The sequence below is a fragment of the Panulirus ornatus genome, chromosome 2 (assembly GCF_036320965.1).
Source record: "Panulirus ornatus isolate Po-2019 chromosome 2, ASM3632096v1, whole genome shotgun sequence".
NCBI lineage: Eukaryota > Metazoa > Arthropoda > Malacostraca > Decapoda > Palinuridae > Panulirus > Panulirus ornatus.
The window spans coordinates 11,715,990-11,734,056 of NC_092225.1; the positions used below are offsets into that span (position 1 = coordinate 11,715,990).

At 44.1% G+C, this 18,067-nt stretch overlaps 1 protein-coding gene across 3 annotated transcripts in view; it reads left to right on the forward strand.

The window, feature by feature from the left end:
• The window catches only part of LOC139753425 (protein sax-3-like), a 666,847-nt gene that overhangs the window by 589,183 nt on the left and 59,597 nt on the right, over positions 1-18,067 (forward strand). For all 3 annotated transcript variants that reach the window (XM_071669912.1, XM_071669920.1, XM_071669931.1), the window contains exons 2-3: positions 4,076-4,214; positions 5,251-5,408. In XM_071669912.1, coding sequence (XP_071526013.1) covers positions 4,076-4,214; positions 5,251-5,408 — 297 coding nt within the window. The remainder of the gene's footprint in view (positions 1-4,075; positions 4,215-5,250; positions 5,409-18,067) is intronic.

Genomic DNA, 18,067 nt, shown 5'->3' on the forward strand with positions numbered 1-18,067 from the left:
TCCTCAATGTCCACAATCATTGCGTCCGTCCACCATGTCATGTAAGTTCGTCCGTATGGCCTTGTTGTCCACAGTCCGTCCATCGATCTGTCCGCGATGTTGACAGTTTGTCTGTCCGTCCGTGATATCCCAAATCGTCCCTCTTATTTATCACCTCAGTCCGTCCGGTCGTCCGTGGTGACGAAATTTTGTCCATCTGTCGCTGGCGTCGAAAGTCCGTCCGTACGTCTCCGTCTTCGCGTCCCGGATGAAAGGTTGGCGTCACAGTGGTGGTGAGTGGTCAAATCGGGCATAGCCAAATTTTTTTCATCTTCAGATGAGATTGTCATTTTCAATATGATAAATAAGTTAACCCCCGTTTTCTAATTATAGTTTTGGTAGAATTGTTATTGTATGTATGTCTTAGTTAGGATAATATGCTTTTGATGTCTCAGATATGCTTTTTTCAGTCTGACTGAGCTGGGATATTACTTCTTCCATTATGTAAGTAGGATAAGCAGGCTTAAAACATTTTTGCCTGTGGTATTATCATTTCTTCACATGTTAATGCTGTAATTACCCGTTTAATTTCTGTTAGCCTGGCGATTTTAGTTTCTTCCGGATTATAAGGGAATCATAATTTTTTTATTGTTTATATCACTTTTGTGTTATGTATATTTTCCCTCCTTTTTTTTTTGTCGATTAGGAAGGCTTAATTCCATCCCCTCAACTTGGTGTAGGTGATGGCTGGTTGCATGAGGCTGCTATGCTATTGTGTCCTGACTGGACGATATGATGCATTTTGGAGAAGCTTGGGTGAAATTCTTCACCATTTCCACCACTTTGGTCTCATTGTCACGGTGATGAACTGAGGGATTCTAAGACCTCAAGGGTTAATATTATTTAGACGCAAATAAGGCACCCCGGCTCTTCGCTTGGGTTATTTTGATATATATATATATATATATATATATATATATATATATATATATATATATATATATATATATATATACATTGTCCCTCAATACAGCTGGAATGTTGATTCATTGTGCAAAGTAGGAACCTGACCTTCCTTCGTTTTCATGAACATGTTATATTTCACGCTAACGTTTAGATAACAGTAGATATTACTTGATGAATTAAGGTTCCCTTTTTACTGGAACGCTGTCAGCCATATATGATCGTTAGACATTATATAAATGAGTAGTTGTGGATGATCCCAACAACCAGAACTGGCTGGATGACTACCAATGCCTTCACTCGTTTCATCGTCAGTTTTCAAGTGTTGTTAACGGTTGTCGGATCCTACCTATCATCACCAGCGACGCCCTGGTTATTTGGTTTTCACAAAGGATGAGGTTAACCCACATGATTATTTCCTACCTCTCCTTTCTTTAATGACGTTGTTCTCTATCTTGTTATATAATAGTTTAACTGTTTCACTTCTTCTTGTTGAAATTTTATTGTGTTAACCTTTAAAGTATTGCTGTTTGGTCTCTAGATTCGTATTTGGTTTCTTCATTTTGTGCCATATTGCACTTTACGCCTTTGCGTAGGAACACATCCAACCGCGACCTCCTACGTACACACCCCTAGCTTTCATGTATATTATATTAGAATTAGAATCTACCATCCACAACCAAGCCCCACAGAATTCTCCTTGGTTTGTGTTGACCGCTTAGTATTCATTTCTTCAACCGACCACCCGCGCGTCACCCCTTATATACCATATCAGTCCAGTTCTTTCTATCCAACGCACGCCCACTTGAATACTTTATTGGTTTCAGTTTATAGTGCTTGAGTCTTCAGTGGGTGAGAGTGGGTGACAAATGTCTTCTTCCGATGGTGGTGTATGACTGTAATTGTACTGTCGTGTGTCATGTATGTTAATGCGGAAGAAACAACTGTAAAACTGGATGTTGTTCTGTAAGTCATTATACGCTGGGATCTTTGTATGCAAATTAAGGATCCACCCCCTTACTTGGCCAAGTATTCCATGTGGTTAAATTTTCATTTATTGTGACTGTTGTTACATGAAGGGAAAGTATATCGAGTCTGCTTGGTGACTATTTTGTTGATTTCCAAGTGTTTTCTAAGTTTCTAGCATGATAAATGAACAGTCGAAAGAGGCAGTTTTGAAACTGTATTTTCCTGGATAGTAGAGGAGAATTTGCTACCAAGTGAGCAGTGAATGTGTGTCTTGGAACTCCTTTAAAAGTTTTAATATGTTATCTTGGTACAATTGGTCTCCAGTTTTTGTAATGGTATTGCCCCTTCCGCTCTGTAGTAGAGCTGTGTCGACTGTTTCTAAACTTCCTAGATATCCCCGGAGCCCAGACTGCTTCTTGATGTCTGGGGGCCTGCCACTCGCGAATGCCCGAGTGGTTCTTGTGTGTTACAGAATGTCTTTATCATGTTGCCCAAGACTGAGCCGTATCTACTTCATGTTGTTTATATACGGAGAAGGAAGGAAGATATACTGTCTGCCCCCCCCCCCCCCCCCCCTCTCTCTCTCTCTCTCTCTCTCTCTCTCTCTCTCTCTCTCTCTCTCTCTCTCTCTCTCTCTCTCTCTCTTGTCTATATGTATGGATGTACACACACACAACAGATACCAAGATTAACACTAATACGTTCGTTCGGATTTTGGTGTCAGATAGTTTATAGCTGTACTAAACTGGGTGCACGGGAGGAACTAGTAAATTATTAGGCAGGAAGCGACGTGAGGCAAGATGTTAAACGAAAATAGTGTAGTGTTTCCTGTGAGGGCGTGAGGGGCCGCTGGTGGGAGCAGGTATGCAGTGCGTATGCCTGTGTGTGCCGTAAATAAGGCCAGCGTGACACCTTAATCTCCAGGAATTGACACTAAATGCCGGTATAAAATAAAAGCAAGACAACAAACAAGTCATTTGGTCGGAGTCAGCACAAGAGTGGCGGTGGTGGACACGGAGGCCGAGGCAAGGGCAACCATCAGCCGCTCGCTTAACATTGCCTTCCCTTTGCTTATTGTTCATACAGTGTGGGTCAGGAAGGGTGGGTGGGAGTCACGGACGCTGATGCGGACGAGTCAGTGTGTAAACCGTTACTGTAACGTGTTTTTTTTTCATCGACGCTAGTAGCCTCGCATCTCTCAGCCTCACCTTGCTTCCCTTGTTACCAGGGAGAGTGAGGTTGCAGGCGTCATTTTTATCGTATTGTTTTTATAGCATTTTTGTGGTGGTGATATTTGTGGTGTTGGTGTTGGTGGGGGCGCGGGAGGCTCTTAATGGCCTCCACCTGGCGGCCTCTGTCTCCCGCGCTGTTTACCTATTGCCGGGATCGCCACTGTCTTGGGGAGGGGGCGGCACCGGGGACTTAAAGGGACCCCGTCCTGAACACTCTGTGGTAGTGGTGGTGTGTGGGTGTGTGTGTGTGTGTGTGTGTGTGTGTGTGTGTGTGGGGGGGGGGGGGGGGGGCACGCGTCTCTCTGGTGCATTACGCAAGCTGAAAGGCTAGTGATACTTGTGTATGGACCACGCTTGAATGTAAGGTTCTGGCTTTAGAATATCGAGTTTTTGTACTTCAAAGGCGGATTTCTCGCCGCCGATGGAAGTAGGTGTCTTAAGAGGTACTACTGAGAAACGTGTATTGATATATTACTTTTTGTGTATATGGAGCCAAAGATTGTTACAATAGTGAAAGTTAGTGGCACTTCCCGCCACAGAATGTTTAGAATGGGGATTTTATGGCTTTAAGTTTTGCTTTGTGTCCCATATTAGAAACCAGCAGAGCATATTGATTATATACCAGTGGATGATAAACTTATAGAAGGCATTTCATACTGGAATATGAAAAGTTTTCTTCTGTGCATAAAGTTATGAAAAGTATTTTGTCTTTTACTTATTCATTCTTTTATTACTATAGTCTTTTCTCGTTGCGTATGTCACTATTTCCTTATTTGTCTTTGCGGTAATTTTTGCTTGTCTATTATCACTATGTACACTTGTTTGGTATATGATTCAACTTCAGTACCCTCGTCCTTGCACGAGAGGAAAAAAATGAAAGTCTCATGTTTCTCTATGTTTGTATTAATTTTTGTATTCTGTACGTGTTGCAGGGCAGTATCGGTCGCCGGAGATCACGGAACACCCAGCCGACCTCCTGGTGCCCAAGAACGAGCCGGCCACACTCAACTGCCACGCTGTGGGCCGACCTGAGCCCAAGATCACCTGGTTCAAGGATGGACAGCCTTTCGAGTAAGCATCTTCCTTTTGCTGGATAGCACACCCTCATGTGTCCTCTGGAATTCAAACATTGATTATACCTCTTTATTATGCAACTGGACTCGTAGCAATTATTATTTTTTTCATGAAATTGATGTAGAATATAATGAAAAAATTTAGATACACGTTGAACCTCTTTTGATCCATCCATTTGAGGATCTGACATTTGTGCTTGGTAGAATAAACGTAAGGATTATAGATTAATTGCTGCTGAAAGACTGAAGCTGATAGTGATACATTCAGTTGGGTAGGATGTAGGAATAAGGGTCGTCTGAGGATTCCATCATGTTATAATGGAAGTGCTACTCATGTCAGTCACTCTGTTTCCCTTCCTACAATGCTGTGGCTTCAGCAAGACGAATACAAACACTCGACAGACTTGAGTACATAGATTGATGGAAGATCAACCCTTCACCACATCCTCTAGTAGTGTTAACTGCTGCTGGGAGATGATGTTGCTAGTGTGAGGCGCTTTGCTTTACAGCTGTATTTCTAAACTCCTTTAGTGGTCTCAGCTTACAGCTTAGTAGCGTGTGACGTTATTTTTTTTCCCCCGGGCAAAAACCATTTGTGGCGTCATGGCATTAGGTTTTCAGAGAGATGGATGACAGTGTGACTCAACATACTCAGCATTCCGCAGGGTTGTAGACAAGGCCACACTGTGTTTTGTTGTGAGCTCACACCAGCGGAGGGAGTTTGAGAGTTATGTTTTGGATGAGGTGGTAGGACGGCCATTCTCCTGATATCGTGATATTCACCTATCTCCACCACACGACTCGCCTTGCCAACCACCTGTTCCCACCGCTTACGATCTACCATCGTCTACACGGACATGTTCTTCTCCTACAGTCAAGTTTTCATTAATATTATCGCCCTTCAGTTGAAGTCTGGCCCTCTCACCCGTTTACCACTTCTCATTTATCTTTTTGCCATTTATCATATTGTCTCACCCATCTTCCCGCCAACATGTTTATGACTGCATTGTGACTCGGGCGCCTCTCCCTCTCAGCCTCCACAAGGGTCGTCACGTGCAGCTGGACACCGGGGGCTTGTTCTTCCTGAAGGTGCTGCACACGAAGAAGGACAACGATGCCGGCGTCTACTGGTGTGTGGCCTCGAACTCTGTCGGCAAGGTCACCAGCAGGAACGCAACCCTTGAGATAGCTGGTGAGTACTGCTTTGCTACATGTTCCGGGTGATTAACCTTGTGATCTTCGCCGTATGATTGGTCATGTGATCTTTGCCGTATGATTGGTCGTGTGGTCTTTGTCGTATGATTGGTCCTGTGATCTTTGCCGTATGATTGGTCGTGTGGTCTTTGTCGTATGATTGGTCCTGTGATCTTTGTCGTATGATTGGTCGTGTGGTCTTTGTCGTATGATTGGTCCTGTGATCTTTACCGTATGATTGGTCGTGTGGTCTTTGCGTATGATTGGTCCTGTGATCTTTGCCGTATGATTGGTCGTGTGATCTTTGCCGTATGATTGGTCATGTGATCTTTGTCGTATGATTGGTCTTGTGATCTTTACCGTATGATTGGTCGTGTGATCTTTACCGTATGATTGGTCGTGTGATCTTTGCCGTATGATTGGTCTTGTGATCTTTACCGTATGATTGGTCGTGTGGTCTTTGTCGTATGATTGGTCCTGTGATCTTTGCCGTATGATTGGTCGTGTGATCTTTGTATCTTTGTCGTATGATTGGTCGTGTGGTCTTTGCCGTATGATTGGTCGTGTGATCTTTGCCGTATGATTGGTCATGTGATCTTTACCGTATGATTGGTCTTGTGATCTTTACCGTATGATTGGTCGTGTGATCTTTGCCGCATGATTGGTTTTGTAATCTTTGCCGTTGATTGGTCGTGTGATCTTTGCCGTTTGATTGGTCATGTGATCTTTGCCGTAAGATTGGTCTTGTGATCTTTGCCGTATTATTGGTTTTTTAATCTTTGCCGTATGATTGGTCGTGTGATCTTTGCCGTATGATTGGTTTGTGATCTTTGCCGTATGATTGGTATTGTGATTTGTTCTGGGTATTTGGTTCTGGTGACTACGTCCGTGGTGCTGTTCCCAGCTGTGCCCATAATGTTATGACCCCCTCCTTGTTTAACATATTTTAGCTTTACGTTATCCGGTGTGTTTCTTTTTATTCATTTGATATTCGGACTGTTTAAGCATGTGTTCAACATGCCATGGGACATGTGTTGATGCACAAAACGCGTTTACGGTCGCTGAGTTCAAATGTTCATCCCTCTGACCAGGTGAGACCGATAGCTGTCTTCTTCAGTAATGATCCAGACTTTGGTATGGGTTAAGTGCCTTGTTATTCATGCTAATGAATGTTAAGGTATGATTATTACCTCTGTGCTTATATCATTATTAGCAAATTGCACTCCGACCTTTGTGGTGTAGCATTATCCTGACCACAGTGATAGAGCCATGCATTAGGGCGAGATGGTCGGTTGTTTCCTTCCCCCCCCACAGTCAATCATGATTAAGCTCCATTCATATGATTTACCAGCTTCATTGACCGTGTGTTAATGCGCCGTCTGTAGTGAATATCCTGTGGTTATAGGCCAGTAGTACTCATTATCCACATCTTAGTAGCTAATACCGCTCATTGTCCATAGATTGTTGGCCGGTAGCGCTCATTATCCATACGTTGTTGCCAGTTGAGCTCATTGCCCATAGGTTACAGGTCTGTAACACCAGTTACCCATAGGTTAATGGACATTATTTTACGTTTGCCGCTAATTTGTCTAAATCGATATCCTCTGGTTATTCTCTGCAGGTCACTGTTGTGAAACAAATGGGGAAATGAATTGGATTACTGATGTCACACATTATTATCATTTTTTTTTTGTGTGTGTGACGTTCTTAATATAAACTCTGAGCCCGATGATTATACTCAGTCGAGTTAATATGAGTAGAATGTTATCGGCTGAATGATGCAATCAAATCCTAAACTTTCTGGTAACCTTTTGCCGTCCTTGTATAATATCATGATAATCCTGTATGCAATTGGGCACCCCTGTTTAACATCGTCACCCCTGTATAACATTACGCTACCATTGTATAGCAATGGCATCACTGTATAACACTGCCATCCCTGTATAACCCCTTTATGAGTGTGGCATCCCTCTGTGATATTACCATCCTTGTATAACATTGCCACGCCTGTATAACATCGGCACCGCTGTATACCACTGCCATTCCTGTATAACACTTCAACCCCCTTATAACACAGCTACCCCTATATATCATTACAATTAAGAGGAAAGGAATAAAGTTATATGTATATGTGAACAGAATTTGCTAGCCCAATCACTCCCCGACCCCGCCCTTAATACGTCCTCAAGTGTCCCAAACCTGCATAATATCCTCCTCCTCCTCCTCCTCCTCCTCCATGAGGATTGGCGTCAGTCTGGGGGCAAAGCTGAGGGTCGTAGTGGCAAGTAAATCCAGGTAATGATCCGGCAGGCAGAGGCATCACCTCAATGGGTCCTCGATCACTGTCGATCGTGGGAGGTGATACCGTCAGTGGGCCGGCCACCAACGCCCGTCACCCAGGGGCGCCGCCCTTGGGAGGCTAGACTCACTTCCCCTTCCCCGACACTTAGCTTCTCTGGTATCAAGAGGTCCATGGTCGTGGGAGAGGCCAGTGTAGTAGCTCTCAAATAGTGTCAAAATTCGCAAATGTCAGTTACTGTTATGTAGGACACTAGTTTTAAAGCAAGTTGAAATGCATTCATATAACTCGATGTTCTCAATGATCCTCTACACACACACACACACACACACACACACAGTTTGGAGTTCTCGCCACCGTCACCACTCGAGATGCCTCATCCCCATGTTCCCGTTCGGGTTTAGAGATGCATCGAACATAAGTGCTCATACAACCCACTGCAAGAACAGCCTCTTCCTAACCGTTGTGGACATCTTCATCATTGATTAGCGGAAACATTAAGTGTACCTTTTGTCTGCGTTAAGAGAGTCTGTTTAAGACCTCTCTCCCCGTTTCTCAAATTCCTTTGTTTATTTTTCTGTATATTAGTATATTCTGTCTTCTGCTTCACTCATTTCAGTAAAGAGTTGAATGTTATGATAACTAATAATAGTATTAATGATAATGATGATAATGATAATAATGATTGTTATTGATTTATTTATTTTGCTTTGTCGCTGTCTCCCGCGTTTGCGAGGTAGCGCAAGGAAACAGACGAAAGAAATGGCCCAACCCACCCCCATACACATGTATATACATACACGTCCACACACGCAAATATACATACCTATACATCTCAATGTACACATATATATACACACACAGACATATACATATATACACATGCTCATAATTCATACTGTCTGCCTTTATTCCCATCGCCACCTTGCCACACATGGAATAACATCCCCCTCCCCCCTCATGTGTGCGAGGTAGCGCTAGGAAAAGACAACAGAGACCCCATTCGTTCACACTCAGTCTCTAGCTGTCATGTAATAATGCCCGAAACCACAGCTCCCTTTCCACATCCAGGCCCCACAGAACTTTCCTTGGTTTACCCCAGACGCTTCACATGCCCTGATTCAATCCATTGACAGCACGTCGACCCCGGTATACCACATCGATCCAATTCACTCTATTCCTTGCCCGCCTTTCACCCTCCTGCATGTTCAGGCCCCGATCACTCAAAATCTTTTTCACTCCATCTTTCCACCTCCAATTTGGTCTCCCACTTCTCGTTCCCTCCATCTCCGACACATATATCCTCTTGGTCAATCTTTCCTCGCTCATTCTCTCCATTTGCCCAAACCATTTCAAAACACCCTCTTCTGCTCTCTCAACCACGCTCTTTTTATTTCCACACATCTCTCTTACCCTTACATTACTTACTCGATCAAACCACCACACACCACATATTGTCCTCAAACATTTCATTTCCAACACATCCACCCTCCTGCGCACCACTCATCCATAGCCCAGGCCTCGCAACCATACAATATTGTTGGAACCACTATTCCTTCAAACATACCCATTTTTGCTTTCCGAGATAATGTTCTCGACTTCCACACAACATGATTGTTGTTATTATTATTATTATAATTATTATTATTATTATTATTATTATTATTATTATTATTGTTATTATTATTATTATTATTATTATTATTATTATTATTATTATTATTATCATTATTATTATTGTTGTTGTTATTTTACGTCCATTGTAAAACCCAGGCGACAACCGGCCATTCACTCACGAATCTACCACCATCACCATTTCCTTATTAGTCTTGCACTGGTAAAGACCACCTCTCCCTTACATACCCTTGACCACACACACACACACACACACACACACACACACATCATATGTACCCGAACGCTAAAGGATGCAGGTGACGCCCTGGGATGAGGAGCCATCATGCTCTCATCGTTTGCTTCAATACTGATAATATTTTACACTGCAACGCATGGGTCAGTATCCATAGACGAGTGGGCGTTCGTTTTTAGCAAAAGACTAGAAACTGTCGATGTCATAGTGAGACAGAGAGCCAGGCTGCATTTTGACCAACTTGGACGTGATCATCACTCTAGTAGATTGACTTGTAAAAATCTCTTATTGTTACTCTTCGATGCTCCTTCTTACCCCTCCTCCTTTACCCCTATAGTTCCCGTTTCATTTCTCGTACCCTGTCTGGTCCCACCTATTTGCTTCCTATGTCCCACTGCATCTTCCTCTTATCTTCGTTCTCTTATCATCCCTTATCATATCCCCCCCCCCCCCCCCGGCCATAGTCGCTAGTAAATCACTGCCGTGGCCTTAAGTCGGCCGTCCGTGATCTTCAGCTCGTGAAAAATGAAAGAGAAAAGAGAAGATGACGAGTGTGTGTGTGTGTGTGTGTGTGTGTGTGTGTGTGTGTCTTGTGCACAGTGGCGCGGCTTCTATTCAGGAGGTAATTGGTTGGTACTTCGGATCCGTATCCTCGCACTCCTTACAATTAAGAGGGTACTATTTATTTTCCTAATTTGTGAACGAAATGGACCAGTTTTTAGTTAATTTGTGCGTTGTAACGATACTATCATGCAAATGAGGAGTTTATCTTGGCTGAGTCTTGTTCCCCCAAGACTCTCACGGCCGCTTGAACTGCGGCCCATCTTGATAGTGTGGCGAATGAAGGCTCAACACGACCGTACCTAAGTATTCCAGGTCGGATATGATGTAGGCAATTCGCGTGCTCAGAAGGTTGATACTTGCCTGGGTAAAACGGGAAGGCTTAATTGCCAAATGTCATCGTTCCTTGGCCACAGTAGTCTGTGGCAGCGAAACCATTGGAAACAACACGTGAGGAGTTTGTTTTTATTGGTCGCAATGTTTAGTCTGTGCCTTTTCATTAACCTCTCAAAAACTAGTGTCTAGCCAGATAGGCAGAGGTTAGTTAGATTCTTGTACACTTCTGGTGGAGGCTCGTCCTTCAATCATGCACCAGGTAGGCTAACAGGCATAGTATGTATGCAGAAGGATTTCCATCTACGTACATTGATAAAGTTAGAACTTCCAAAGTTAACGGTTCTCTTGGCTTCACCAGATCTGAAGCGCCATGGTGCCTATCGTTTCCACTGGACACGATTGAGAAAGCCTGTGTTCCTTCATGTCCCTCATGAAATTCTATCAGATTGTCCCTGACCGTAACCTCATGTTGCTAGTGTTATTCTGATTGGGCAGACTTTCAAGGTGTATTTTGCAAGTGCTGGTGACGAGGATTGGCTGAGCATTATCTTTTTACGAAGACAGGATTATAAAAAGCCTATAAATTTGATTTTTTCAATTTTTTGGTGATTTCTCTCTTCTCAAGATTTTTTTTTTTCCTGGGCTGACGATCAGTTCTTCGATAGTAACAAAACCACCGATCAACAGGTTTATACAGACCGATCACCAATGATGATAAGAAAAGAAATAGGTTGATGTTTGATCGGAGGATAAAAACGTGGATTTCGACAGCGAGCAGAGTACGGACTTAATCAGTTAAGGAAGCAGTCATTTACGAGCGTGCAAACCCCCCTGGTAATTGGCCAGGTAATGAGAGGAACCAGTTATACTTCTGTACAGGTTCATTAGCTTGACTCAGGTGTTTTATGTAGTGAGAGTTAGAGGTGGCACAGGTGTGTACAGGCGTGCACTATGATCGTATATATATACCTGTGTTATACTGAAAAGTGCTTGTAAATTGATTTCATATATATATATATATATATATATATATATATATATATATATATATATATATATATATATATATATATATATATATATACTTGTCTCAGTACACATAGACAAAGATTTTTTGTGAGTGTGGGTGAACAGGCACAGTTGGTGTAGGAGGAGGTAAGCAGAGTACGAGCAGTGGGTACAATACATTGACAAAGGATGGTGACAGATGGGCCCAAGTGGCCAAGGGGCTTGGAGGGTCTTCACACCCGTCGGAAAGGAGGTTCAGTGTTACTGGTATTGTTAGTAATACAAAGGAGGACCATCTGAAGATGTTATGTATGTGTAAAGAGCCTCAGTGTGCATTTATGCGGGAGATCTGTATTATACACGGTTTACGTGAGTTGGTAATATAGAAAAAAGAGGGTCAGGTGCATCAGATACAAGAACATAGAAAATACAGAGTTTTGGTAACAGTACTTAAGACGGTCAGAGAACATTTAGATACAAAGTTTTTAAGGTACGAAAAGCACAGCGACATGACGGTTTCCGTGAGAGAGGTGTATTACACTGGCAGAAGCTTTAGGCATAGCAGTCTTTAGTAAGAAGATATCGTGGGAAGCATCTTTATCTATGAAGTGGTCACAAAGTTCTCGTATACCTCAGTTCTTTCGGCATGAAATCTCTTGACTCTAGTGCACTAAATATGATAATGTCCAAGTGTGTACCTGTCAGGTGCAGAACAGAGGGGACGCTTGGAACCATCGAGTTATGGCTGTCTGTAACGTGCCAGATTTTGATTTGTGCCGGTGTCCTCTGCACGTTTATCGTGCACCCCATGTTCATCCTGTGGGCGGTAGCGCAAAAGGATTATAGGGGTCACAAGGGGTCTTAGTCAGACCCCAGTAGGTTCATATGACATAAGATGATACAATTCGTATTTCAGTACATACATTACATAGTTTTATATGGTAAGTTTTACCGACTGGATGCAGAAAGTGGATACAAACTTAAAATTTCAGGTATCTTGTTATTAACAATAATGTGTTGTGACATTTCTTGCAGGGTTTGTTTAGATCTATCATTAAAAGGCTCTATTTTTTCACATTCTAAGACACAGTGTTCTAGTTTGTGTCCAAATCTTTACAATTCACAGGGTTAACATCTCCAGTTAGGCCAATGCGCCAGTAGTACCTGTAGCCTAGCCTTAGTGTGGCAGTTACAGCATCATGTAATCTGCTGATCTTATTACTTTTTCCAAATATAACGTGCCAGAAATAGGCTATGACCTGTAACCTAGGTGTAGGTGTGGCAGCGACAATATCATACTACCTGGTACAGCTTCATTGTTATCTATGGTGTTGGATGTTGGACATCAGCTGATCATGGTATTTGACACAACTGTTGCCAGCTCATGCAGCATCCCTCTGACTGAGACCCTTTGTGACCTCTGTAATCCTTTTGCACTACCGCTCACAGAATGAGCATGGGGTGCACAATAGATTCGCCCGGGTTACCGGCACACATTAAATCAATCTCTGGAGCCCTGGAGGACTTGATACTCACGGTCTGTTGTGATGAGGGCTGTGGTGCGGACCATGGCTCTAGTTAGACCATCTGGTGGGAGGGGCAGTTGTTGCGATGCTATCAGGACGCCTGTGTCCAACATGTGAGGGTATGGACCTCCGTGGGTGTAGTGGTTAGCGTTCCTGACCATGACGCATCCACGGGTCGCCCACGATCGAGCGCATATGTTCGAATCCTGGTTGGGGCAATCGGTCCACAGTGAACCCAGCTGTTCATCCACCCTTAGCGGTTGGTCGAGAAAGTAGTTATTTTATTATGCTTTGTCGCTGTCTCCCGCGTTAGCGAGGTAGCGGAAGAAAACAGACGAAAGAATGGCCCAACCCACCCGCATACACATGTATATACATACACACCCACACACACATATATACATACCTATATATTTCAACGTATACATTCATATACATGCGCAGACATATACATTTATACACATGTACATATTCATACTTGCTGCCTTCTTCCATCTCGTCGCCACCCCGCCACACATGTAATGGCACCCCCCTCCCCCCGCGCGCGCGCGCGAGGTAGCGCTAGGAAAAGACAACAGAGGCCACATTCGTTCTCACTCAGTCTCTAGCTGTCATATGTAATGCACCGAAACCATAGCTCTCTTTCCACATCCAGGCCTCACAAAACTCTCCATGGTTTTACTCCAGATGCTTCATATGCCCTGGTTCAATCCACTGACAGCACGTCGACCCCGGCGTACCACATCGTTCCAGTTCACTCTATTCCTTGCACGCCTTTCACCCTCCTGTATCTTCAGGCCCCGATCGCTCAAAATCTTTTTCACTCCATCCTTCCATCTCCAATTTGGTCTCCCACTTCTCGTTCCCTCCACCTCTGACACATATATCCTTTGTCAATCTTTCCTCACTCATTCTCTCCATGTGACCAAACCATTTCAATACACCCTCTTCTGCTTTCTCCACCACACTCTTTTTACTATCACACATCTCTTTTATCCTCTCATTACTTACTCGATCAAACCACCTCACACTACATATTGTCCTCAAACATTTCATTTCTAGCACATCCACCCTCCTCCGCACAACCCTATCTATAGCCCACGCCTCGCAACCATACAACATTGTTGGAATCACTATTCCTTCAAAGATTCCCATTTTTGCTCTCCGAGATAACGTTCTCACCTTCCACACATTCTTCAACGCTCCTAGAACCTTCGCCCCCTCCCTTACCCTGTGACTTACTTCCGCTTCCATGGTTCCATCTGCTGCTAGATCCACTCTTAGATTTTTAAAACGCTTCACTTCCTCCAGTTTTTCTCCGTTCAAGCTTACCTCCCAATTAACCTACCCCTCACCCCTACTGATCCTAATAACCTTGCTGTTATTCGCATTTACTCTCAACTTCCTTCTTTCACACACTTTACCAAACTCAGTCACCAACTTCTGCAGTTTCTCACCCAAATCAGCCACCAGCACTGTATCATCAGCGAACAACAACTGACTTCCTTCCCAAGCCCTCTCATCCACACCAGACTGTATACAGTCTACAGTGGGTAGATATAAACATCATGTACCAAATGATGCAATAGATGTAAGACGATATAGTGATGTAAGTGTTATAGATTATTCCTGTAAGTATCTGGATGATACAGCCGTAAAAAGATCATCCCTACATAATTGACTAATTGATCATTCTCATCCCAGTGATAGTATCATGTTTGGGTGGTCTCTCTATAAATGCCCCAGTTTTTGTTGGTATACTTGATATCTCTTTTCTACATCACCGTATCATCTTATATTTAAGTGTTTGTATGTCCATGCAGATGTCTTGCTTTGGGTACCTGTGCATGCTCGTGCAGATATTCGCACGAACTTAAGCCATAATGACGAGAGTTAAGCAAGAGTTTATTGCGTTATAAACGTGTACTTTATTTCCCCGCGTTGCCGCTTTGTCCGACCGCATAGTAGCATTATAGCCGTGGTTCCTGTACGATGAGGATTAAGTTGCAGCAGATGTACATAAGACTTACTTTTACAGTCTGTTAATCTCTCATGGATGGGCGTGAGATTCACAATTTTTCTGATTTTACGTTACTATTGTTGCTAATTGGAGCTCATAAACAGTTTAGTAATGACATAATGCCTGCTGGTGTTCTGGGAGGAGGGTGTGGGTGACATGACTGCTTGTGGGCAAGGTCCTCACCTCTCGCCCTTGATATAACTATTTATATCATGCGTCTTGCCCCGGCCCGGGTGTGGCTCCACCGCTGTGGCAGGCTTCTCCGGCTGCCGGGGCTCAGCTACCGTTATCGCCGAGAGAGAGAGGTCCTCAGGAGTTGGTGGTATCTGTATTCGGCGAGGTGCACAAGGTCGTGGGGGAAGAAATAGGGTAAGTATATACAATGGGGCGAGTTTCTCGTTGGCAGACTTTGTATGTACGGACTAAAAGGTGCTGTCCTGTTTGTTATAATGCTGCACTTCGATCCCATTTACAACGATTGAACAGGTATGTGACTGATCCTTTACGCCTTGACGGTCTTGTATAAAAAGACTCCTTCAACTGACAAATAAAGTTCTCTTTTGACGGAGGAGTTAGGGTTTGCGCCAAATAAACCTAATGTTCGACCTACAGGTTCGAATATTAGGTTCAAGTTAATGATGCTTGTGTTATGAGTGAGACGATTCATATGGGATGGGAGTCGAGGCTTCACTGGTAAGACTCAATGATGGGTAAACATCAGCACACTGTGGCGGAGAGGAGGAAGGTTTTTATCACGTGCGTGATCTGCCGGTGCCTGAACTTCGACCCTGTACGGAGTGCACGAACCTGGTTCTTTAAAAGAGGCAGTCATTAAGGACCGTGCGAGCCTCTGGCTTTTGAGGAGGTCATGAGAGGAGCCACGCACTTCAGCGCAGCTTCGTTACATCGGCACAGGTGCTGAGTGGCGTGAGAAGGCCTGAGGGAGGACATGTGTTCACCGCAGGAAAATGTTTCATCATGAAGGATGGAAGTTTTACGTACGTGGCTTTGTAACACGTGTGTGTGTGTGTGTGTGTGTGTGTGTGTGTGTGTGTGTGTGTGTGTGTGTGTGTGTGTGTGTGTGTGTGTGTTTGTGGGGGAACTTCGTGATATTGGCGTCCGTTGTTTTGTTTTGTATTCTTGTCCCTCTGGAGTCCTTCCACACTCGAGAGGTGATCCAGAAGACCTTAGCATCCGAGTTGCCGATGAACACTAAACACTTGGTTGATAAGACTCTCTTAGGATCAAATAGGTGTCATTCTTGATGTAGGACTCACGGAGTCCTTGTTAATGACAAAGCTTGATGTAGCTAGTCCATGTCTTTCGGCGACACAGCTTTTCCTGACGATACACAGGATGTTGAGAGTTCTTAATATCTAGTGCCAAAGACACTAGCAGGTCACCCAGCATGGGAAGCCACCTTAACTCCCCCAACATGCAGATTAAATGACCACCGTGTGTATAACAGTCATGGCTGGGTCTTGACATTTGTTAAGAACCTGAGCTTTTTCCCTCGAACTCAGATATATTTTTAGAGGCTCAGTAAATCTCAAGAAAACTCACACAGGCGCTCGAAGTCCAAAATGGGGTTCAAAATTCAACCAACCGGCTCCAAACCTAACCGGGTGTTTTGCAAACATCCCGAAGACTAAACACCCATACTAGTACCCGGCATGTGCTCATTTTTGCCTCTGGTTTAACATTTATCCATGAGCTCAGCGCTTATTCTGGGGCTCAGCACCCATTCTCTGATGAAACTTCCTCTAGCTTAAACATCCATGTAGAATCATCCATGAGAATCAACACTCAACCAAGGTGCTTCTTTCGAAGGATTCAACACCCAGTCACCGATACCACGCCATTTGAAAGGGATCCTCACTCGACAAGGAGCTAAATATTCACTTGTGATTGTCAGCCACTCATAATAAACATGCATCTGGGTTTGAATTCCACTTACAGACTAAACACTCAGTCATGGACTCTTTACATACACAAGGGCTTCGCACTTGTATGGCTCACGATATCTTCTAGGCCTCATCACTCACTTGGAAGATAAGCACCTCACTAGTTGCTCAACACTCAGTTAATGACTCAACTCTCATTCGGACGTAACATTTCCAAAAGGGATATACACCATATTTGGCCAGCACCATATGGATGCTTAGCACCTACCCAGGTACTCATCACCCTCATGAGGATCAACACCCACAGATGGGTTTGGAACCGGCCCAGGCACTCAACACCCGCATATGGACCCCCACCCGTTAGGGGGAGTTCAACATCTACATGGGGATCACCACCCACGCAGGAGGTCAGCAACCTCCCAGATATTCGACAAAAGCTTTGGGGAATCTTCGTCATGTGAGGGGCCTCACCACTCACCCAGGTCGTCAGCACCTATAGCACGACTTAAACAGAGACGTAGAGTCCCATAGCTACCCAACACCCCTTCGTTACTCAGCACCTGTCTAGGAGCTCGAAATCGCCTCGAGTGTGGATCTTGCGGGCGGGAATAGTGGGTGGCATGTGGGCGTGGCGTCGTTAGCCTTTTATTATGCTGATGACGCCCCGGCCCCATTGAGTGTCGCCACGCCATCCGTCTTGTTGATGACCTGGTGGTCCCGGGGCAACTCCGAGCCACATCAAGGTCACCCAAAGCTGAGGAGATCAGTCAAGGGCACTTAAGCGTTGAGTGAAGCCATTTAAGGCTGCCCCTTGTCACCTGTACATCAGTGTTCTAGCCTAAAGCAGGACAAACGCTATACCACAATAAGGTTATCGTAGTTTCCGTGGCACCTACCAAGTCGAGAAGGGATGGATACTCAGTGTAGGGGAGCAGTGAAGGCAGAATAACGTGATAAACAAGTTAGGAAAAGTTAAGAATTCCCTTTTGCCGATATGTGGGGCCGAGTCTTGTTTTTTTTTTTTTTTGTGAGGTCTTGATGAAGTCAGCCAACCACTCGCCAGTGTAGCTGCTGGCTGGGAGTCGTGGGCTGAAGTGGGGGCGAAGGAACAGGAAATAGTGGTAGGGGGAGCA